Source organism: Rousettus aegyptiacus, unplaced genomic scaffold (assembly GCF_014176215.1).
Source record: "Rousettus aegyptiacus isolate mRouAeg1 unplaced genomic scaffold, mRouAeg1.p scaffold_m13_p_11, whole genome shotgun sequence".
Classification (NCBI taxonomy): domain Eukaryota; kingdom Metazoa; phylum Chordata; class Mammalia; order Chiroptera; family Pteropodidae; genus Rousettus; species Rousettus aegyptiacus.
In genome coordinates this window covers 23,327,244-23,351,149 of record NW_023416286.1, presented here as the reverse complement: position 1 = coordinate 23,351,149, position 23,906 = coordinate 23,327,244, and the positions used below count along the sequence as shown (strand labels likewise).

The 23,906-nt window shown below is 32.2% G+C and overlaps 1 protein-coding gene across 6 annotated transcripts in view; it reads right to left on the bottom strand.

Annotated features, from left to right (window-relative positions):
* The window catches only part of MICU3 (mitochondrial calcium uptake family member 3), a 76,224-nt gene that overhangs the window by 39,135 nt on the left and 13,183 nt on the right, over positions 1 to 23,906 (bottom strand). For all 6 annotated transcript variants that reach the window (XR_004953332.1, XR_001595027.2, XM_036228609.1 and 3 more), the window contains exons 2-5: positions 14,098 to 14,251; positions 11,371 to 11,402; positions 4,519 to 4,597; positions 1,253 to 1,300 (exon numbers count right to left, since the gene is read on the bottom strand). Coding sequence is in view for 4 of the 6 variants with exons in the window: in XM_036228609.1 (XP_036084502.1) it covers positions 1,253 to 1,300; positions 4,519 to 4,597; positions 11,371 to 11,402; positions 14,098 to 14,251 (313 nt within the window). In the remaining 2 variants the exon portion in view is untranslated. The remainder of the gene's footprint in view (positions 1 to 1,252; positions 1,301 to 4,518; positions 4,598 to 11,370; positions 11,403 to 14,097; positions 14,252 to 23,906) is intronic.

Sequence of the window (23,906 nt, the reverse complement as noted above, 5' to 3'; positions counted from 1 at the left end):
CTACTGTATGTTTTTTTTATAACACTCAATAAACCATACTCTGTCCACCTCAACAAGTAGCTTTCTAAATTAGTTGTTTTATTCTAACCTACCATGCCACTGGGTTTATAACTTAGAATTTTACATCCAGAGTTGTTCTAGCTCACAAGGTAACTTTTTAACAAGTCTCTGAGACCTTCTTTGGCACTCACTCCTCTAATTTTCGTAATAGCATTCATTATTGACTGGATTTGAATCATCACAGTTCTTGTTTCCATACATCTCCACAAATCCCTACAACTGGAAATTCCACTAGCAATACTCTTTTACTCATTCCTTTCTTCATTCATCAACTACTTTTTGAGAGGCTACCACAAATCACATACTGTTCTTGATACGGAAATGTACAAAAAAGCTAAAATCTCATCAACTGTGCATTCAAGTGTGGCAAGACAGAAAGGAACATGTAAACCAATAAACAAATACTTTCATATAAGTGCTATAAAGAAAATAAAACATTATAAAGTGATAAAAGCTGTTTTAGGGAGATCGGTTAAGGTTTCTCTAAGTCTTCACATTTCAAAGAAAACCTGAACGATGTTTATTATCATGAGGATCTTGAGTAAAAGCACTGATAGCAGAGAGGGCAGAAAGTACAAATTCCTGAGGTGGGAATAAAGGAACAGAAAAGGTCAGGTTGCTCGAGTACAGTGAATTACATAGCATGTTAAGTTCTGCCATTAGATGCAATAAAATTTAATTGAAAATCTTCATATATTTCATAAGAATGGCTGCATATAAGGAGAAAATAACAAAACTGTTTTAGGATGTATGGTGGGTATTCTGATGGACTCACTGATTAAAAGACTCATTATTTTACAATAGTGTTGCAGAAAATGTGAATTGAACGTGTAGCAAGAAATTTACAAATCATTACATGTCCTGACCCTTAGGCTCTCATGTAGATTTAACCACAGGAAGTGATATGTGTTATTAAATTTACAATTTATGAGCATTTTACTACTATACTATAAGTCATAATAATATTTATGGTTTTGACTCTTTACTACTATACTGTAAGCCATAATAATATTTATGGTTTTGACTCTTAATGCCATGCTTAGCATTTTCTGCAGGCATTTAGAGATGAATTTTGCTAAACGCTGATAAGCCTAAAGTGATTTTCAATAATAAGAGAATCTAAGAAAGATCCATTTTCCAAGATTCTGGTAAAAAAACTGCATCCAAAAATATATTTAATGAGTACACTTACTTGTTAAAATACATAAAAGAAAAAGATATTCTGTGTACGAAATTGCACCTAGAAAAAAAAAACAGCATTAGTTAAGGTATATATAAAATATTATTCTTCATATTTATCAAGTAAAGATATTATTCTTATAATAGCAATAAATATTAATAAATAACTTCCTTTTAAAGAATATGCTAAGTAACATTTTAGATGAGACTAAATTGTTACTATAAAATCACAGCAAAGGAAGCTACAAAATTTACTTTGTTTCACGTGCCTCTGTAGAAACCCATATAAAATTCCCATTAATATTTCTAGATATATTGACAAAAAAATCTAAATAATAATGTATACTTATAGCTGTAACTTTTAAACTTGTTGCTAGTTTTCAGTGTATGAATCTAACATAAACAAAAAGGTTGGAAATGGTGAACACTGTGTGTAAAGTGCTTAATTACTTCTTAGTAATGTTTAAATAAGATTTAGACATTCTTGCTTAGAATTTTGATTACTGTTGTGAATTAAAAAAACAAAACCTTAAAGTTATTATTTTTCTGCTTTCAAGTTATCATTATTATTGATACATTTAATGTTTCTATTAAATGGAATTAAGAAGTTTTAATTAAACAGGTTACACTTTCTGTATATTGTGACTTTAGTTCTCTGTAATTCCAAGAATTATAAACTTTATAATACATTGTTACTAAAATTCTTGTTTTTGAGCAAAATATCCAAATAAATGCCTTAATTTACTGTCCAAGAGGATCCTGAGAAAATTAAAATCAGAAATAAACCAATGAACACTTATCCAGATTTCAGATAATCCTGATGTTGGCAAAAGGGTATAAAAAATCCTTACATAATCAGATCGTGAACTTTAAACCCTCCCTCCTTTTTTTTTTACCTGATGGTCTTTGAGGCTACTCTTTTAGTTACAGAACAAAGAGGAGTCCCTGTCAGGCTGTTTGTCAGAAGACATGAAGGGAATGAGCAAGAAGGCCCTGAAAGCATTCCCTTCTGTTTATACTAGAATATTGTGACCTATAGACATAGTTCTGCTTCATTGCCATGAATGTTATGGGAGAAAGAGTCTGGAATGGTCAATGTATATAAAGATACAATGCCTAGGTTCCATAAGGATCCCTCAAAAAAAAAAAAAAGAGAAAAAGAAAAAAGACAAAGAAAGAGGGAGAGAGGGAGGGAGGGAGAGAAGGGAAAGAAGGGAGAGAAGGGAGAGAAGGGAGAGAAGGGAGGAAGGAAGGAAGGAAGGAAGGAAGGAAGGAAGGAAGGAAGGAAGGAAGGAAGGAAGGAAGGAAGGAAGGAAGGAAGGAAGGAAGATAAAGGTAGAAGGAAAAACGGAAAATGGGCTGTCTCCACAATCCCATTTTACTGACTGTTCTGATTTGGTAGAACACGTGAGAAAAACTGGTTGGTATAAAGAAGTTTAATAACGACTACACATCTTTTATTTGATAATGAATTCAAGATTTTGTTCAGTGAAGGATTTACTTAACAGTGAGAGCTAGTCATGATTCTCATGGTAGGCACTTGTCTTTAGGACTAAATGGTTTTTGAGGTGGTGTAATTATATTATATAATGATATAATAAACTGCAGATTCTTAACACTTTTCAATTAAAAATAAGGAAACTATTAGACTAACCCTTCAATTTATATAAGGACACTTAGGGTCAAAAATAAAATAATAATAAATACTAAGTATATAGTAATGTTGCAATCTTTAGAAAAAGAGGATACAAAGATACCAACTAGATTTCTTTTAAAGATTCAATTTTAAAGAATTCTAAGGGAAATTCCTTAAAAGCATTATATTATTTAGTTTCTATATTATGATATACAGTTGCTGTTATAACTAAGTCTATGTAATAAATGTTTTCATAAATCTTGGATACTAATTTTTTGTAAAACTAAATAACATTTTCTTGCTGGGTAATATTTTCAGCAGATAAAAATTCATTTGAAAATTCATCTTCAATAGCTGAAAAAATTTAGCTTTAAAATTCCTGTCACCTAATCTCTTTATAAAAAAAGCAAGGCTCAGTTCCTGAGTTATAGTAGCAATATTTCAGGTGTTTAACTAAATAGCCACATTTGGCTAGTGGCCAACATGAGACAACACAGAAATACATGTCCACCACTGCAGATAGTTCTACTGAATAACACTGAAAAAAAAAATATGCATGTAATTTCAAGAGGATAGGGACAAAACTAAACCCAGGGCTTCCAGATTTAACTCTCCCCTTAACTATGAAGAATTTCTTTCTTCCATGAATTTATCTTTCGCAGATTATATCTGGCATAATTTATATTTTCTCATGAGAGGTATTAAGGAAATACATTTTTTTAATTCACTAATTTATCTAATCCTGCTGAGCTTTAAATTTTCCTGATTTTAGCATCCCACTCAAAGTTTTGAATGGCAACCTTTAGGACAATTTCCAGAAAAAAATTTCTAAGAGCTTCAAGAGATCTTCACCCAGATTTTGCAAAGATTTTAAAACCTTAGTTATGAAAAGTCTAAAATAAAAGCTAAAGTGTCTCCTTTCAGATTCCAGGAGAACTAGGTAGAAGCAATGAGAACTTCTAATTCTATTAGATAAAATACATAGATTATAACTGTTCCTTTAAAGTATTTGTATTTATGCTAAAGTAAACACATTTTCAAACCAATATTGATGAAAAAGAAAAAGATAAGATTATGTTATTTCTTTAATATTTTTATTTCATGTTTTCAATACTTGAGAATACAAAAAGAGTATTTCAAAGAAACATTCATTTTTAAGACGAATCTTAAAGATTTTATTAATTAGTTTTGCTATTAGTATGTACAAAAAGTACACTGTAAAAGAAAAATTGCCAAAAGAGCTATATAATTTGAAAGCAGCCAAAGACATAGCCGGTAAGTTTTTCATTTTGATTAAACTTAACAAAATCTATAATTCCCTGCAATTATGAAATCAGTATTTTTGAAAAAATTTTTGTGTAGATATAGCCTATATTTCACAATATGATTAAAAATGGTTTTTTAAACTATAAAAGTTCACTTCATTGTAAAAAATTTATAGTATATAAATAATATATATAAAGTAAAATAAAAACCACCCTTAATCCGAGTACCTATAAACAACCATTACTAATAATTTGGTGTTTTTCTCTGCAGTTTATTCTCTACGCAAATATACACACATGTAGTTGCAAAATTATTTTTAAGAATGAGGAAAATCTGTATATATAAACAGTATGAGGAATGTAGTGTAGTTAGCTTACCTCTTTCCTTAAGATTTCGAAATAGCTTTGATGATCCTTTCCAAACTGGTGGTGTTTCTGAGAGCATTTGATTTAATTCCTATGGCATAAAGTAGCATAATACTGATTGATAGGTAAACCACTTACTTATAAAATAGATAAAAAATATTTAAATGCCTATGCAAAAAAATTCTCCACTTGGAAGATCTGAGATGTAGCTATTTTTATCCTATTCTATACCTGTGGTTCAATCAACCACAGAACATTCCAAACATTAAAAAAATGATAAAGATGCTACATTAAATTCAATTGGAGCTACTAAAAATTTCAGATAAAGTTAAAAATTGGAATAACATATATATGATAATCAAATTAAGAAAAAACAGTGAGTTTAAGTTAATAGCTTTCACGAAAGCAATTGGAAAAGGTAGATTTCCTAATTAAAGTCAGAGATGAATACCTGGTTTCACATACTGTCTGTTCTCTGTAGCCCCCTTGGTAGAAGAAGTAAATGGACAAAAGATTATATTAAGAAGGAATGAAGATAATTTTAAAAGTGACTCAAAGAATGATGACATTAGATACAGTGGGAGCACAGGAATATTGAGTTATTATGGACATTGTTTCAATTTTCAACTTAAATATTCAGTAAAGAGCCAGACTTCAATTACTGATTAGCCAGCTATATTTTTTTTTAATCAAATTATCATATTTTGGGCAGAGAACCATTTTGGAAAATTTAAACATTTAAAACACTGCTCAGATACTATAATGATTCTGAATTTATTGTATATACTGTGCTAAAAAATGAGTGAAAATTATAATTTGGTTAAATGTGAAGAATTAAAGGATTTGGCAAGATAATTTAAAATAATTTAAAAATTAGTCTCCTAAGCAACACATTGAAAACAAAACAAACAAAACAAAAAACCCTCTAGAAACCAATTCTATTTCCAGATCTGCTTCTTGCTACTCAAAGTGTGCTTGGTTCTCCAACAGCCCAGTCATCACCACCTGGGGACTTGTTAAAAAAACAGAATCTAAGTTCCCATCCAAGACCTACTAAATCAGAATCTGTATTTTTAACAAGATCTCCAGGTGACTTCTATGCACATTCAAATTTGAGAAGCACTTTGGAGAAACCCTTCCTGATGCAGTTGTACCTAAAGACATTCTATGACATTTAGAAACCATCTTTTTCATTACCAAGCATAGTTAGCAAGCAAATAAGGAATCCCTGGATGCCAAGGGCAGAAGTATTTTTAGGGGATTTATGGACTCCCTGAAGCCATCTGTGAATCTTGGCTATTATTTCCTTCAGTGTTATCTCTGCACGGCAGGTAACAGATGCTTCTAGGTGATGGGTAGCAATGGCACAGGGGTAAAAATTCAGGTATGAATAATGAGAAGCTGGGATATTTATTCTTTAAACAGTAAACTCATGAATATCTTTGTTAGAGCAAGAGATGAAAAAAAATATCTTGAATGTATTTAATACACTTTACACCATCCCTACTATATAAATATTAACTTCTCTTTCTCTCCATTTTAACCATTTCCACATATTCGACTTAAATTCAGGTAGAGTTTAAGACCAAAAAATTATTAACTACTTTTTATTGAGTGCCCTCTATGTGGTTGGCAATGTGCTAATACAATACCTCATTTTTTTCTAATAGACAATCTTCATTATGTATATTTTACTGAGTCATAAAAAGGATAAGTAACTCGTCCAAGTAAAAAAACTAGTAAATGACGACCAGATCTTTACTGACTCAAAGCAGCTTATTTTAGTAATAATTACATTTCTTCTGGTCTAGATGATCCAACCGACACACTGATTTTCTCTGTCTTCTGTTAACTTTAACAACTTTTAAATTTTATTAAAATCTGTATTTCCACTCAGGCTGGGAACCACTCCCAGTGCCTGTCTTAGTAGTGTTGTATAATAAAGAAGGTGACTGGCCTTTGTCCCAGGTTCCTGGAAGGGAGACTCTATATTCTTGGATCACACTTGACTTTATGATAAAGAGATGACTCAGGATGGGGGCTGATTACCAAAAATAACCACCATGTGATTAGAGGGATGGGGCTTTGAGCTAGACTGACCTCTGAAGTGGGGAGAGGAGAGGGACTAGAGATTGAGTTCAATCACATGGCCAATAAGCCAGTCAATCATAAACCCATGCAATGAAACTCCCAATAAAAACTCTGGACACCAAGCTCAGCAGAGCTTTCAGATTGGTGAACACACTGACGTGCCAGGAAGGTGACAAACCCTGATTCCATGGGGAGAGGACACAGAAGCCCTGTATTTGGGACCGTCCTACACTTTGCCCTATGTGTGTCTTCATTTAGCCGGTCCTGATTTGTGTCCCTTATAATAGTTATAAACTGTAATTTTAAGTGTAGAAGGTTCCAGAGTTCTGAGTCAGTTGAGAAAATAATTAAAATAGAGAGGGAGTTGTGGGAACCGCCTGGATTTATAGCAGTGGATCAGAAGTGTGGGTGGCCTGGAGACCCTTGAACTTGCAGCTGGTATCTGAAATCAGGGCAGTCTTGTTGCAGACTGGGCCCTTAAACCTGTGGGGTCTAACAATAACTGTGGGTGGTTAGTGTCAGAATTATATTGCAGTATTGCAAATAGGTAACAAATATATATTTGCCAAATTAAATTCAGTTGCCAAGAATTACAGTTGCCTTTTAAAGGAATTATATGCTTTTCTTTAAATGAGTACAATTTTGTCTTATTATATAGTTAATACATACTTGTTACAGAAAAATTAATAAGTATAGAAAATAAAAGCTAATTTTTTCACAAATCACAATTAAGTTTTAAGTTTCTTTTAGCCTAATTTCCTAGCATATTTATATAGCATTTTGTTATTGTTGCAAATATTAAATCATTCTACATACTGTTAAGTAACTTAACCTTTACATTTAATATATGGGCATATTTTCCTGCCAAATATTCTTCACTTTCATTTTAATGGCTACACAGCAACTGACTATATCAGCAGTTCTTAAATGTAACTCTTTAAACTCTTAAAAACTATTATACAACCCAAATGCCTATTGACAGAAGATTGGATAAAGAAATTGTGGTTCATATATACAACGGAATATTACTTAGCCATTAAAAAAAATGAAATCCTACTGTTTGCAATGGCATTGATGGACCTAGAGGTTATTATGCTGAGTGAAATAAGTCAGACAGAGAAAGATAGATACCATATGATTTCACTTATATGCGGTATCCAAGGAACATAAAGAACAAACTAATCAAAAACAAACTCACGAATATAGTGGACAATTTGGTGATGGACAGAGGGGAGAAGGGTTGGGATGCTGAAAGAATGGGGTGAAGGGTTAACAAAGTACAAATTAGTAGTTAATAGTTGGGCACAAGGAGCATGGCAGAGGGAATGCAGTTAGCATTAATATGATGGCTAGATGGAGGGTCAGAGGAGAAAAGGAGCAATTAGGGAGGATCGTTTTATGAACATTATAGGTGTCTAACCAATGTACTGTATACTTAAAACTAACTTAAATAAATAAATTTATTTTTAAAAAACTATTTTAGACCCCAAAGAGACATTGTTCACGTGAGTCTTATCTGTCAATATTTAATGTATGTAGAAACAGAAGTGATAAATTTTTAAAACACAAAAATACACAAGCACATATTCTATTAGTTGTCAAGAGTGATGGTGTCACCAGTCATCATGAAGCCTCTGGAAAACTCCACTGTACACAGGTAAGAAAATGAGAGCAACAGAACAAATGTCTTCTCAGTATTATTACGAAAATAGTTGTGACTTCACGAATCCCTAAAAAGGTCTCTGCACTTTAAGTTATGCCAGGTCTATATTATTCTGCAACCTGCTGCTTCACCCAATTTTATGTTTGGTAGGTTGATTCACGTTGACAGACACAGCTCTAATGTATTTATTCATTTTAGTTCTGTATTACTGTATTTGTCCTTGATATACCTCTTTCCCAATTCGTTTATTCGTTTCTCTACTGGTTGACATTTATATTGTTCCTAAAATTTTTCTTTTTGTTCTTATAATCGATGCTGTAGGAAATACATTAATCTTGGTATAAACATGCAAATGTTTCTCTAGTACATGTATGTAGAAGCAGAATTTTTTATATGCACTTTCAACTTTATTAGATATTGCCAAATTTTTCTCAAAGGTGAATATACTAATTTACATTCTCACGTGGTTCCTTCTTCTTGTTGTCCTTGTTAATTGATATTATTAGATTTCTTCAAGATGACCATCTGATGAGCATCATTGGTTTAACATGCATATTCCCAATTACTGGTGATGCTGAGCTCCTTTACACACACACACACACACACACACACACACACACACACACACATATATATATATATATATATATATATATATATATATACTGGCCACTTTAACTATGTTTGCCTATTTTTTTCTTATTGAGATGACTATCTTTTCTATATTGATTTACAGTTTTATATGACTACAAGACACTTGTTTTTCTGTTAATATATTGCAAACATTCTTGTATTTATCATACATTTTTAACACTGCTGACAATGTCTTCTGGTGTGACCAAGTTTTTGATATTTAACTTAGTAAAATTTGCCAATAATTTCCTTTGAGTTTTGCTTTATGTGTCTTGTCTAATATAATCCCAAGACCCTTCATTTTGCTTCTACTGTCTCAAAATTTTTGTTTGTCAAATATAGGAACTTAATCCATCTAAAATTTGCTTTTGTATATGGTAGTCAGTTGGAGATCTAATTTTATTTGCCCCATGCTGGAAAACTATTGTTCTAATAACTGAAGGTCAACCCTTTCTCTATCGATTTATATAGATCTTCCCATACATGCTTGAATCTGCTTCTGTATTCTGTACTCTGTTACTCTGATCTAATTTAAAAAATTCTTACAAATATACATTATTTTAATTATTATAGTTCTAGTATTAATCTTAAAGTGGGACAGGACCAATTGTTCTCATCTCAATTTTTTTCCCCTTCCTCTTTTACAGAATTGTTCTAAAAATTTTGAGCCCTTAGTCTTCTAAATGAAAAATCCATGAACATGATATATTTCTGCTTACTCATGTCTTTTTAAAAACATAATAACATTTGTACCCCTGTTAGGTACACTAAGTATAACTTTGTTACTATTGCAAAATATATCTTATTTAATGGTACAGTTTCAAACTGCTATTGCAGAAACATTTTATTAAATTTGGTTCACAGATGTTACATCTAGCAGCATTCGCTAAACTTTTACCGAATTTGAATAAATTTGAAATCTACATATTTTTACATATTTCTCTCATATTATTTGCTACCGTTCCAATCTTTAGAATCTCTCTTTTTTGCTTTTTTGGTCATACCACAAGTTAAAGAATAAATCGTCTATCTCAAATTCACATTTGAACTCACAACTCTCAGTACCTCAGACTGTGACTGCATTTGGATAAAGGGCCTTTAACGAGGCAATTAAGGTTATTAAATGAGGCCATTATGGTGGGTCCTAATCCAAAAGAATGGTTTCCATATAAGAAGAGATTAGAACACAGACATGCACAGAGGAAAGATGTGAAGAAAACTGAGGGAAAAGATGGCCATTTATAAGCCAAAGAGAGAGGCCTCAGAAGAAGCCAACCCTGGCAACACCTTGACCTTAGACATGTGACCTGAATTGTGAGAAAATAAATTTCTGTTGTTTAAGCCACCCAGATTGTGGTACTTGTATCGCAGCCTGAGCAAAATTAATGCACTACATTAGCTTACACCTGTCGGAAAAAAGTAAGCAGTAGTCGTGATGGCAGACTATTTGCATTACATCTAATTTTAAAGAGAATGTCTCCAAAGTTTCACAGGTAAATATGATGTTTGCTATAGATTTTTGGAGAATTCTCTTTAACTGGTTAAAGAAATCCCTTAGATTGCTATGCTAATACTATTTCCTCTTTTTATATTGAAGTTTATCATACATATAAAAGTATTAAAAAAAAGTATGTAAAATTAAAAGTTAGAAATTGTTAAGAAATAGAAAATAACTAGTACTTTAGAAACCTCTTTGCACCCTCACTGATGATATTCCCCTCCATCTCCAGAGATACCGTCTTGAATTTTTATCATTCTTTAGTGTTCCTACCTATGAATGAATCTTTAACAATATGATTTTATTTCTTCAATTTTGGACTTTATAATAAAGTTATACTTTATATTTTTTGAATTGCTTACTTTGTCATTACATTTCTGAGATACATCTAGTTAAAGCACTGTTATAATTCATGTATTTTTACTATTACACAGTATTCACTGTATGAACATATCAAAACTTATTTGTCAATTCTATTACTGATATTGTATCAGTCTTTTTGGCCATCATGAACAATCTATGGACATTCTTGAGTACTTCTCCTGTAAATATGAAAGTTTCTCTGAGTATATACACTAGTGAAATTACTGGATCACATGGCATTTTCAAGTCTAACTTTACTAGATACCTATGCACATACTGTTGTAGAATTTAAACCCAGGAGTAGAACTGCTAGGTACAGGGTATGTGTATCTTATTTTAGCAGATATTGCCAAATTGTTTCCCAAAGTGGATATACCAATTTACATTCACGAGTTACCACTGAACCCCATCTTCAAATGGCATTTTATGTGACTTAATTTGCAGAAAAAAATTTACATATCATGTTATATATATGTACATTTAATGAGAGAGAGAGAGAGGGAGGGAGGGAGGGAGGGGGAGGAAGAGAGAGAGAGAGAGAGAGAGAGCGCGCGAGCGCGTGCGCGCACACATGCAAGAGAGTATATTTATATGTACACCAAGAGATTTAACTTACCTGTTTGGAAAGTGATTTCCACGTTTTAGCAACTGTCATAAACAAACATAAAAGAATTAGACAATAAATATTTCATGCAATATATAGCCAAATTCAGTTACTATCTATAACCATAATTCACAATACTAAGCTTTTATATCTAAAAAACAAAATTTCTTTAACCACAAGATTTAGATCTATGCTATGACTTTATCTATGTTATGTATTTGCTTCATGTACTATAAACTAATTATAATAAAAAATATAAGTGGAATAGAAAACACATTTTCCATAATCATTATCTTACTTTAGGTATTTCTGGATTTACAAAGTTAGTTAATTTATTTCATGTCAAACATCCTATGGGTTTAAAAACACAAATAATGATTATTTATTAAATATTCATACTAAAATATACACTATTAACATAAAATATAATTTTAAGGTGTTAGCCATGATCTGATATATCAGTATTTCTGATTAAATTTCAAAGGTCTTATCTTTCGAGGGTGAATATGAAGGATAGCGGCAAAGGGAAAACTTTAAGAAAAATGAAGAAGAAAGCAAGCAATGTGAGATTGAGAGTCACATCCTATTTTCTATTCTTTTCCTCTAAGAATGTTATAGTTGTTTAAAATACTGGGGATCACTTTCTTTTACTAATTCTTCTTCACATCCCTGAAGATCTCAAAAACTATAAATCTACAATATTGAACTAAATGTGAATCTTATTGCTATATCCTTTGCTCAGATTTGAGTACTGTGAATATTTAATGACCCAAGAATTATCTCCAGGTTTATATGTGATTAAGTACTTTAATGCAGGTACATGAGGAACTGATAAATAATTATTTCAGCTACAACAATGACAACCAATAATATTTCTACATGGCAATGTGGTTATTTCTGTATAGGTAACCATAGTTAATGTAAATAATGTATCAAATTCAACATTATAAGATAGGTATTTTTTTGCTATATAACTTTTTTAAAGCAATATGTCCTTTTAAGATCAAAAAAAGAGAAATATATTCTAAAATTTAGCAAACTGATTTTTTATGCAGATAGAGTTCTTCTTTATGTGGCAACAATACCCTTTCTTTACCCATGACAGTTTTATATAAACATATATCAGTGATTAAAACCATAGGTCTATAAAGTAGAATTCAGCATTTAACCTTAATTATGATACTATATACATTCATTTTTAAAAGATGTCTCTTTTTTATAATGAACAGAACAATGTAAATAATATTTATTATTCTGTTCCTCTTGAAATATAGCAGTGAGAAAAGAAAAAAAATAAATGGTACAAAAGTACATGCACATGCTCTTATGCAATGTTCAGCGCTATTTATCAAAAGAGGAAGTTAGACACACTCTTGAGTTTTGTAGGGTTTATGAGATTTCCAGGGTAAATTATTCACAGAAGACATAGTCATTCTGCCGGATATGGCACCATGTTCAATATTATTAGTTTTTTTTTTTTTTTATAAAGACTAAAGAGCCATTAAGATTGTTCTTCAAAGGATTTTGTGACTTTCTAAGTTCCTTATTTCATATGATGTTACTGCATATATAAATATAACTTGGGTGAAGAGAGACTTCAATTCTATCGGATATACTTTATTTCTTAAAATATAAGTTGATGTTCTTTATGTTTTTAGTATTTTTATGTATGTCTGAAATTTTCCAATAGTACATTTTTAAAATTAAAATTAAAATTATATTTAAAGCTATATGAAAATAATTACTTATTTTAGTTCTAGAAGGGAAATTCACCTTTTAGGTTCTACTTAAGAAATGTTGTCGATTTCAAACACAAAGTTACAGTGGACAATCAGATGTGTATCTCAATATTTAACTGAATTATAATCATTAAGAAAGTGTTAACACAGCATACACTATTTTTTCTTGTTGATGTTACTATAAAATTATATTAAAGATTTTTTTTAATCTTCGTTATGAGTTCAAGTGATAATGATGATAATAACTTGTAACATTTATTAAGTGATAATTTTATGTCAGGTACTACATCAAACACAATTGATACAGTCAATCCTCAAAAAACCTTATGAGACTGTTAATATTTTCATTTTTATAAATAAGGAAACAAAAGTTCTCAAAGCTACTAAATGAATGCCAAGGTTAAACATAAGTCTAATTTCAACATACTTTTCCTCTTTTCATATCAGTAAGGCATATTTTGTTCATATTCTTCATGAAAAACAACATATTGCAACAGATTGAATACAAAGCAGGTATGAGAATCCAACTGTCTTCTGTTAAGTCAGACATTAAACAGATTTACAAGAATGTACATAATGCCAAAATGTTTAAGAACCACTGCTCTAACACATGGAAACATGACAATTAGCCCATTTTTACACTGCAGGAGCCCTGACAAATACAGAAGAGATACGGGCAGAATCCTCTGAATTACTCTGTTCAGGCTGGATGTTAAAATTGACCAGGATTTATAATATGAGTCTATTATAAAATATATCAAGAGTAAGGTGCTATTTAAGTTTAATGAACTACGAAAGTGGAAACAGCAGAAAGTTTCTGAAAAGGGAAGCGATATAGTAGAAATACTAGTCTGGAACATTGTATAGCATAATGTCTTTAAAATACCATGTTATTCGGTTAGTTGTTCTGAAAAATTTATCCTGTTTCCACACCTTTATAAACTAGAGATAAGAAAAAAATCTTATAAAATTATTAAGATAATTTTAAAAATATACTTACATTTGGGCTCATCTGTTGTAACAGCCAAAATAAAATCATATGGAGTCATGAATAACTGCCCTTCACATTCTATAGAAGCAAACAAACGAAATCGCCTTTCCCGAGATGTTGCACAGAGGTCTAACTCTTCAATGTCTGTTCTGCCAATAGCAACCTAAAGTTAAGAGAGCAAATAAACTTGAACTGTGTGAAATAACATCTCTTTTTAGAATATAAATGCTTTTAATTATGTTAAAAGTGAACAGAGTAAATGAAAATTTAAAAATATTGTCTTCTATAGAACTTAATCATTTTTACAAATAAATTATCTACATGAATACAATGAATATTTAAAAGATTTTGTACTAAATATTATTAAGGGCCTGAAGTTTTTTAAATGGGACTTTAAAGAACTTGTCATTTATTTCTTCAGTTTCAGCCTTGGAGAACATTAAATTTCTGAGCTAGCAGCTTCCTCAGAGGGAATATTAACACTTGCCGAATGCCTCCTATGCACTCTCTGTATAAGCTTATTTATTTAATTAGAAGTCTATTCACTATAGTTAATAATTTTCTAAAAGAAGAAAGTGAAACCCTGATAGTCTGTTCATAGCTACCACTAAGGAAACCATTTAGGGGTAGTGTTCAGATTAGAACTAAAGTTGCTAGCTCTAGATCACTTATAGTATAGTTACCAATGATAGTTATTCTGAATTCTACCTCGGATTCAGATGAGCAGAATTAGGAGTGTGTATAGGGGAGGAAGGAAGTCTCTTGTTTTCCTTAATTTCAAGACCTTTCCCTATAGATCAATAATTTTTCACTGTTACTTTTCTCTCTGAATGAACTATAATCTACTTTTTAATAAAACAATTTTTCCTGATTACAAGTGACACATAGTTACTATATCCATTTTAAAAGACAGAATTTTTAAAATTTATGTTTTCTTTTTTGACAAAAAATGGGATTTATACAATACCATTCTGTAATCTGATCTTTTTTACTTATTAATACATCGGGATCATTTTCCCAGGTCACTAAGTGGTCCAGTAGACCATATTTAATAACTGTATAATACTTCATGGTAAACATTTATATAACACCACAATAAATTCCAAATGGTTGAATATTTACATGATTCATAGTATTTTACTATCATAAAACAATATTATAGTGACTAGCCTTGAAAATATTCAGAAGGAGATTCGAGTTTTAATGTCAGGAAGAGAGATGGACATTCTACTTTTACACAGCATATCTGAAAGATGGTAATAATCTTCCTAGAGCAGAAGATTTGCATTCATGCAAGAAGGTAGAAAACTGATAATGATTTCAGAATGTCGGACTAAAGCATTGGAATTTAATCTGACAGAAAATTAATGGATTTAGGGAGATTCTTGGGTGGAGCAATGACCCAAAGAATATGACACTGCAGAAAGATAAAGTAATCAGAGACAAGCTAGTACAACAGTTTATTAACAGCCAGTATTATGAATTGTTTTGGCTCTGCCACGGGTGAGAAATGAGACAATGAACAACTTAATATCAATAATGGGCAATAATCTCCCTAAATACTCCTCAGGGATCAGTCTACCATTTTAAGTCCCCTCTACACATATATCCCAGGGATTTCTTTTTCTTCCCAGGGCAGAGAAACTAGTCTCATCTGTGACCACAGTTTACTTTCCCGCTTTCTTCATGCTAGGCCATTTCCTTAGGCCTCCGTAGCCCCCAGTCAACCATAACTTTTCTCCAGTGTATTTCCTGGAGGACTACTCACTGGGAAGCTGTTTTTGCACCATAATCTGAAGCAATGCTTCAGTCTAACATCCTAAACTACAATTTTTGCCTATAACGCCTATGGTTGCTATGAACTAATAGGGTCTTAATCTGTGACTTCTACTACCTGGTGCTGCCATTACTGCTCACTAGGTGCTGGTGTTTTCTCATCGAACTTTCCTTCCTTAACCACAGTCTACCAATTGTCCCAGCATGCCAAACCTGCTAGACTACTGAAGCTGGGAATTTGATCTACCTTCTATGAGCTAAAGTTCACAACTCCTCCCTCTCCTTAACTTCTACTAACAATCAATTAACAAAGCCTGTTGTTCTCCCTCTAATTTCTCACATCCACCCACTGCTACTACCTTTGTTTAAACACTTATTACTTCCCTAAAGTTTTACAGCAAGGGCCTGTGATTTGCCTCTAAGCCTTCCTATACTGAGAGAGCTTAAGAGAAAACAGGCAAGACTATAGGACAGTTTGTATTCTTTAACTATCTGAGAATGGGTAACTGAAGAAATCTAGCAAGTAGAGTTAAAGGTTTTCATTAAAACTCCACTCCGTAAGTTCTACCCATTGTCACTTTAGCAAAAATACCCATCATTTTTGATAAGAGCATTAGGTGGTGCCCACAGGTCTATTTAGCGCAACCTTAAAACAAAGTCTGGGAAGGAATTTGGAAGTGGTTTGTTCCCCAGAGAAAAAAATATATCCTAAAAGGGAAGAATATGATTTATGTATGTTACCAGAGCCTGGGTTCTTAAAAGGACTTCCTGCTACTGAGGACTTCTTGCTTCCTCCATTGCTTCTGCTCAATTTAGTGTAATATATCACATAGTGTAATAACACACATTTGTACTGCTGGGATAAAATACAAACTCGTAGAATGAAAACCAATTTTCCCATGATATCCTATTAAACTGCCCTGATTCTAGAACAGTCTAGTTATCATCAACTAGAGGAATTTGGCTTATCTGGTTAGAGAACGGGGAAGAATGTCCAGTACAACAGGAAATTAATGCTTGGGTAGGTTTTTATATTCTCTAATCTTTTTCACTGATTTATTTGTCTCTTCTTACTCAAATGTCGTAATGTTTTAATTACTATAGCTTTTGGTTATGTTTTTGACATTGGATAAAGCAGGACTCCATCTTATTGTCAATCTTTTTAAAATATCCATGGTGACTGATATGCAATTTTCTCTTCAAAGTGAACTTTGAAAACAATATGTCAAATTCCATTTTAAAATTTTACTGATATTCTGTTGGGATGACATTGAGTTTTAGTGTAATTTAGGAAGACTTGATTTTTCCCAACTGAGAACATGGATATCTATTTATTCAAGTCTTTAACTATGTCTTTAAGTAAAGTTTTGCCGTTTTTCTTATATAAGTTTTAAATATTTGGGGTAGATTTACTCATATGTTCTATAGTCTCTGTGTAATTTGGTAATTGGGAATGGAACCTTTCATTCTTATTACATTTTAAACTGATTATTTCTTATGAATAAGAAAGCAACAACCAACTTTAGTATATTTGCTTTGTACCCAACCAACCTGATGAAATTACTTCATTAATTTTAATAACTTTTTTCTTGGATTTTCTAAGTAGATAACCATAAGTTTTTTCAAAATAGTGACAGCTGTATAGCTTATCATTTTTAATATTTATATCCCATTTTCACTGCCTTAACTACTAAAGGTTTAAGTCTCTAAAAATGATGTTGAATAGTATCAATAATATTAAGCATTCCTGTCTTGCTCTTGTTTTGAAGAGAATGATTCTAATGAACTGCCATTAAATGCAATGTATGCCGTTGGTTTTGAGAATTATCTTCTACCTTAAATCAGGAATGGAGTTTACCTAGTCTCCTTTGTTCACTGAAAATCAATGCGTTTAGAGCTAAATTTGTCCTTAGAGATCACTTGGCCCCCTTGTTCCTAACATTTTTACCAGAACAGAACATAAATATGAGTCTCTAACAAAATTAAAATGTGTTAGGCAAGTAGAAGCATAAATAGAAATCCCCCCCCCAAAAAAAACTCAAAAGATATTTGACAAAATTCTATTATTTGCATTATTATTGAACTACTTATAGTTTCTACGATGAATATTTAACATCACCTAAAGAGCTATTGTGAATTTACTCACTCACTCAACAGATACTTGGTGTTTGTGTGCTACTATATACAAATGAATCAATTATAAAATAATTGCTCAACTGGAGATTAGGCAAAAATATGAATAAGTAAGCTTGGTTTAATCATGCCTCACTACTTTCAAATCTTTACATAGCCCACATGATTCTTTCTCTATAACTTATAAATAGACTATTATGATCTAAAGACACAGAGCAAGAATTTTTTTTTTTTTTTTTTTTTACTGTGGTACAGTTCTAACCAAGTAAACACTACAGTGTTCAGGAGGTAGACGTGGAGCAGCAGTCCATGAAGTTGAGCTGAGGATATCTGACCTGACCTACGACAGTCTCTGTGGAAAGGGAAAGCATCAGACCAGTAAGACCACCAAATGTCAGAAGGAACTCAGACTTTTAAAAGGTTCAGCTTTGCTTCTGAACTTTCCCAAGATTGAAAATCTAAACCTTCCGAAGTTTTAATATTCACTGTTAAGAATGTTCAGGAACAAGAATCAATAAATAAGGGTGGAAATTGATATTCAAATCAGTTTACTAAACCTCTTGGTAGTCTTATTTACCTACACATAACAATGATCTTGTAGTATATTAATATTCTAAGGCTTAAAAAAAAAAAAGCCAAATATGCACAGCCATTTCTCTCGAGCACATTGGCACATCTGTGGGTATAATCCTTATGTTACAAGGAGCAGGTTAAGGACACCTATACTTACTGGCTGATCTATTTTATTTAATACCTTTTTGCTTACCCAAACCCAATATATATTTTAAGTTAATTTCTGAAATCTAGAATTAACCTAAACATCTTTCAGTAATATATATTGTTTCAGTAATATATGATACTTTTTCGTCACAAATTTCCCATATAGTAAAAACTCATCAGTAAGTATAAAACCTATAGCGAATGGGAAAGCTAAACTGTAAGCCAAGAAACTAAATTATAACCAGGTAGTTGTTAAAACATTAATTGCTAAAATGAAAATCTTTATTATTAATTCAATATTATGTATTTAAAAAATAAGCCTTTCAAAAGTGATACAAGTATAACTAGATCATTTATGAACCACAGGAAAGAAACTGACAGGAGTTAGAGAAGTCATCTTCATTTCTACAGGTTGACAGTCAAATTAAAAAAAAAAAAACTAACTTGGCAAGTTGAGGAAGTGACAGGCTTTAAATTGTTAAGAAATATTAAATAGAATACCTTTAAGCTTATAATGGCTATAAAGAGCAATAGCCTCTCTAAGCAGCTGTAGGGTCGCAGAAGCATAGATGGAGCTGAGGACTGGCTTAGCTTCTAAGAAATAATCTCTACAAAGAAAACGCAACACAAAGTTTCCACATTCCATCTTTTCTGGAGATGCCCCTTTAAAATGGCCTGTTATAAGGTGAAATTCTTCCTCTGTATGTACTCCTACCTTCCCTTTTTAGTTTTGTTTTGTTTTTTTTTTATCAGCAGAACCACTGAGGACGCTCTTAAATGCAGGAAGACAGAAACATAATTTTTGTTAGGCAATAAGTAGCACACCAAACCATGGGGTATAGCTTATTAATTATCAATGTTAAAAATTTGCTCTAATTAAAAATTCTTAGAGATTAAATATAATTAATAATATTATTTGTAGCTTGAATTCATGTTTTCCCTGGTTTTTATAACCAGTAATTATTGTGAGAATTCTGATCCTTGACTTCCTCTTCCTACGATCATCTGAAGTTAAAGCTACTTAAGTACTATTTGTGATATTTGCTTTACATCAGTCTCTGGAACAAATCCTGTCCCAAATTGGAGGTAACCAAAGAGTTTCAGGTCAAAGATTTGCGTGGTGGTGTTTGTCCTGTTCTGGAACCAGGAACTGAACTCCTAATTTCACTCCTATCATCAGAAGTCATCCTTTATATCCCAATTTCAGTACCTGGGTTCCTACCTGTCAGAATCCCTTTCCTGATACACCAGCAGTTCCCATGCAACTACATGCTTACCTTCTCACTCCAGTGCATGCTTAGCCTCCCTACTCCAGTGCCTACTTACTAGGTCCCTTGGCTCTCTGCTATAGAGATCTGCAGGTTAACACATTCAATAGTTGTCTACTGCTAGAACTTCATGAAACCTTGAAACTAAGCTAATCCTAACCAAAGTCTAGTCCTAACCTGTTGATAAAAACAAAAATGAATCTAATTTCACTCTGTGCCTGGGATGAGCTCGGGGAATTGTAAAGCCTCTAAGCTATAGCCAGCTCCAGCAATATTTTAGATCAACTTCAGTTTTCTGCTTAGCTTTTCAATTTCTCTAAAGGGAGCCTTGATACCTTTGCAACTATTTATCAAGGAGATGAATCTTTGCTCCGTATCACATGGTCTATGTGATTCTTCTACATACACTCTCAGAAAGGCTACCAGTTCAGAAAAATTCTGCTATGTCCTCTCTACTGTATAAAATACTGCTCCGAATCAATCCTAATTAATCACATCCCTTGTAATAATATATCTTAGACTTTGACAATACATTGTCCCTGAGTCAACATTGTACCTTGGATACATCCTAGTTATTTTCTTTATATATCCCAATTATATCATTTGCTCTCCCTTCCCCATTCACACTGGGTTGCACTTACCTGTTCACATATCTGTCTCTGCTATTTAACCAGGAATTCCTAGAGAACGGAAATATTTCCTACTTTCATAAGAATTTAACCAGTTATAAATTCAGTGTCTGGCATATCTAAGGAAAATCAGAAGTGAGGCTTCTGATTCCAAATCAGAAGTTTAGATTGAGGTAATCAAAGAGAATCTAAAGCTTTAGTGAGAAAGATACCACATTATAACTTATGTGTATCTTTTTAAAAAGTTGTCCAAACATATCATCTTCAAAACTAATGTTGGTAATGGTTTAAGTTTGGCCATTGTAATAAAGCTTATGGGTTTTATTTTTTAGTTTGACTGTTTATTATTTTAATGGAGTAAAAATTCTGGAAAAATGAATTTCTTCTTAAGTAGGACAAAAGTAACTTGCAGCTTAAGTATTGAAATCTGGAGCACTCAACTCTTAGGTACTCCTCCCAAATGATTACAACATATAAAAACTGGATATTTTGATTTCTTCTTTTTTTTTCATATTTATATTTTAAATGAGAATTCTATGTACTTCAAATTGTAAGTAATTATAATGTTATGAGCTACATATTACTTCAGTAGACTTCGTTCAGTTAGATATTACCAATTCTTTTCTACAACATCAGTAGTTTTTGCTCCTATAATATCTTTCTAAAAAAGATTAATGAAATTCATAAATTCTTCTAACCTTTGACTACAGGAATAACAAGAACAAATGAACAATATACCTGGTAAGAATTCTATCAGTATAAGAATTAGAGAAGGCCAGAAAGAGGAAAATACAGCTTTTCAAATTTGAATGGAGATTGGGAGTTACAACATAGAAGAAGGTCCTTGGTTATTGCTGGAGAAAAAGACAAACACAAATAGGATTTCAAAGAGACTCAAATTTGGTAGATTATCCTTTTGGCTACATGGAAAATTGCAGGAGGGGGCAGCAATGGAGGGAACAAGAAGCCAGAACAGGAAAGGTATAGGAGATGTAGCATATGATTTATTTGGCATCATCCTGAACCAAGTACAATACAGACTATGAATCTCAGCAAGGAATAAAGGTGATATACAGAAGTTCAGGCAGCAGGCAAATTGGCTGAAGTCTATTATTCAAAGAAGAGATGAGGTGACCAGGTCAAGCAGAGCCTCGGTTTAGAAAGAAGAAATGTAGTCTATTGGATATTGGCATAAAGTCACTGGCATATAAGATAGGAATCCATAGCTCAATCATAGGGGTCAGTTATATTAACAATGCCAAAAGCGGCCAATTTGCTAGTAATCTGAAGCTCCTTATATTCTCCAGTTGGTCTTAGGGTCTATGGTGAGGTTGAACCTATGGGTGGGTGGTCAAGTGAACTCATTCCAGGAAAATAGAAAAGACCATATAAAAATTTAACTCTCCTTCATCAAAAAACAATTATTTCCCTCCATCGTTACATGAATGGATAAAGATGTTGTGTATACACACATACACATCCATCCATACATACAAACCATGGACTGTTACTCAGAAATTAAAAAAAAAAATGAAATCCTGCCACTTGTGACAATATGGATGGACTTAGAGATATTAAGCCAAGTGAAATAAGTCAGAACAGAGGACAAATAACACATGATTTCATTTATATGTATTATTTAACAACAACAACAAAAAAACAAACACAACAAAAACAGACTCATAGAAACAGAAAACAAACTGATGGTTGCCAAAGGAGGTACATGGGGAGATAGGTGAAAAAGGTAAAGGGGAATATAGTCAATAACACTGTGATAACTTTGCATGGTGACAGATGGTTACTAGAATTAGTTTGGTAATCATGAGGTATATAATAATGTCAAATCACTAGGCTGTACACCTAAACTAATATAATATTGTATGTCAACTATACCTTAATAAAAAAATTTAAAAATAAACAAAAAATAATCATTTCCCTTCTTAAAGCCTTCACCAATCAATCCTTTCTCTATTATATTTGATAGGGTAAGCTAAATACCTAAAATGTAACAGATCAAACATAATAAAAGTGTGTCTATTTCTCTTTCATAAAAGTCCAAGGAGGCCTGGAGTTGGGGTGGGATTAGGGAGTTCTGTTTCACATAGTTATTCAGAGACCCAGAGTGATGATGACTGCCATTATTAATAAAGGTGGGTGGATACAGTACAGAAGAAGTTCACGTGAAAAGCATTTATAAGCCAGGCCTAGAAGTGGTATAATTCACTTCTGCTCACGTTCAATTGAAGAGATGTTAGTCACATGGCCATACTTAAGTGCAAAGGATGATGAAAAATGAAGAACTGGGCATCAACGGTCCTAACTATTATGGGGGAAGAGAAGAGATTATGGTCAACAGCAGTCTGTCACACCCACTTTTGGTGACAACATCAAGGACTCATAGAATATAAAAGACTAGGAAGAAAAACATTAGAATTATATATAGTATGTTTAACAAAGTCTTGAAGAAATCCACTTCCAAAACAAACCACCTCTGTGGCCTCATGGGACTTAAGATTTCTAAATCACCTTCATCGATTTTTCAGGAAATACTAAACTACTGTGATTCACTTAGATTGATTGACAGTTCCACACATTTTCATCCCCTGCATATTGTATTTCTCTTTCCAAAATCTTAAAAACAGCTAATATTCACTTGAAAAGTTAATGTTGTTTGCACTTGCACTCTCCTAGCTTTGTTTTTCCAAATTTGGCAAAATGCTTCTGTAACTCTGACCTTTTCATAAAATACTGTAGTGAGATTAAGAAAACATAAAGTCTTGTCCTCCGTCCTTGAATACTGAGAGATGTCAAGTGTAGACAGAAGTTTTGTGTCCCACCTCACAGACCTTCATCAAAAAACAATTATTTCCCTCCATGGTATCTATGGGAGGTTGAACAGTAATTGACTAAATAGAATTTTTTATATCAAAAAGATGTTGCAAAACTGCTATTAAAAATTATCCAAGCATGGGTCTCAAGAGTTGGCACATAAATTATCTTAATTGTAAGTGCAAGGCCACTCAACAGACACATAAAATCATAAAATCTAAAGGTAGAAGAGAACTTAAATTCACCTTTTCATTTTACACCTTCTAGGAAATTATTTTATGAGAATTACTTAACAAATCTTTTCAAGTTTGCCCAAAGATGTTTAGGGAATTTTCTTTTTAGCTCTAGAAAGCTCTATTCCTTACTTATAAAAATAGAGAATTTCATAGAAATAAAAATTTCAAACATATGTATAAAATAACATAATTTATTCATAAAAATAAGTAATGATCATTTTCGGGTA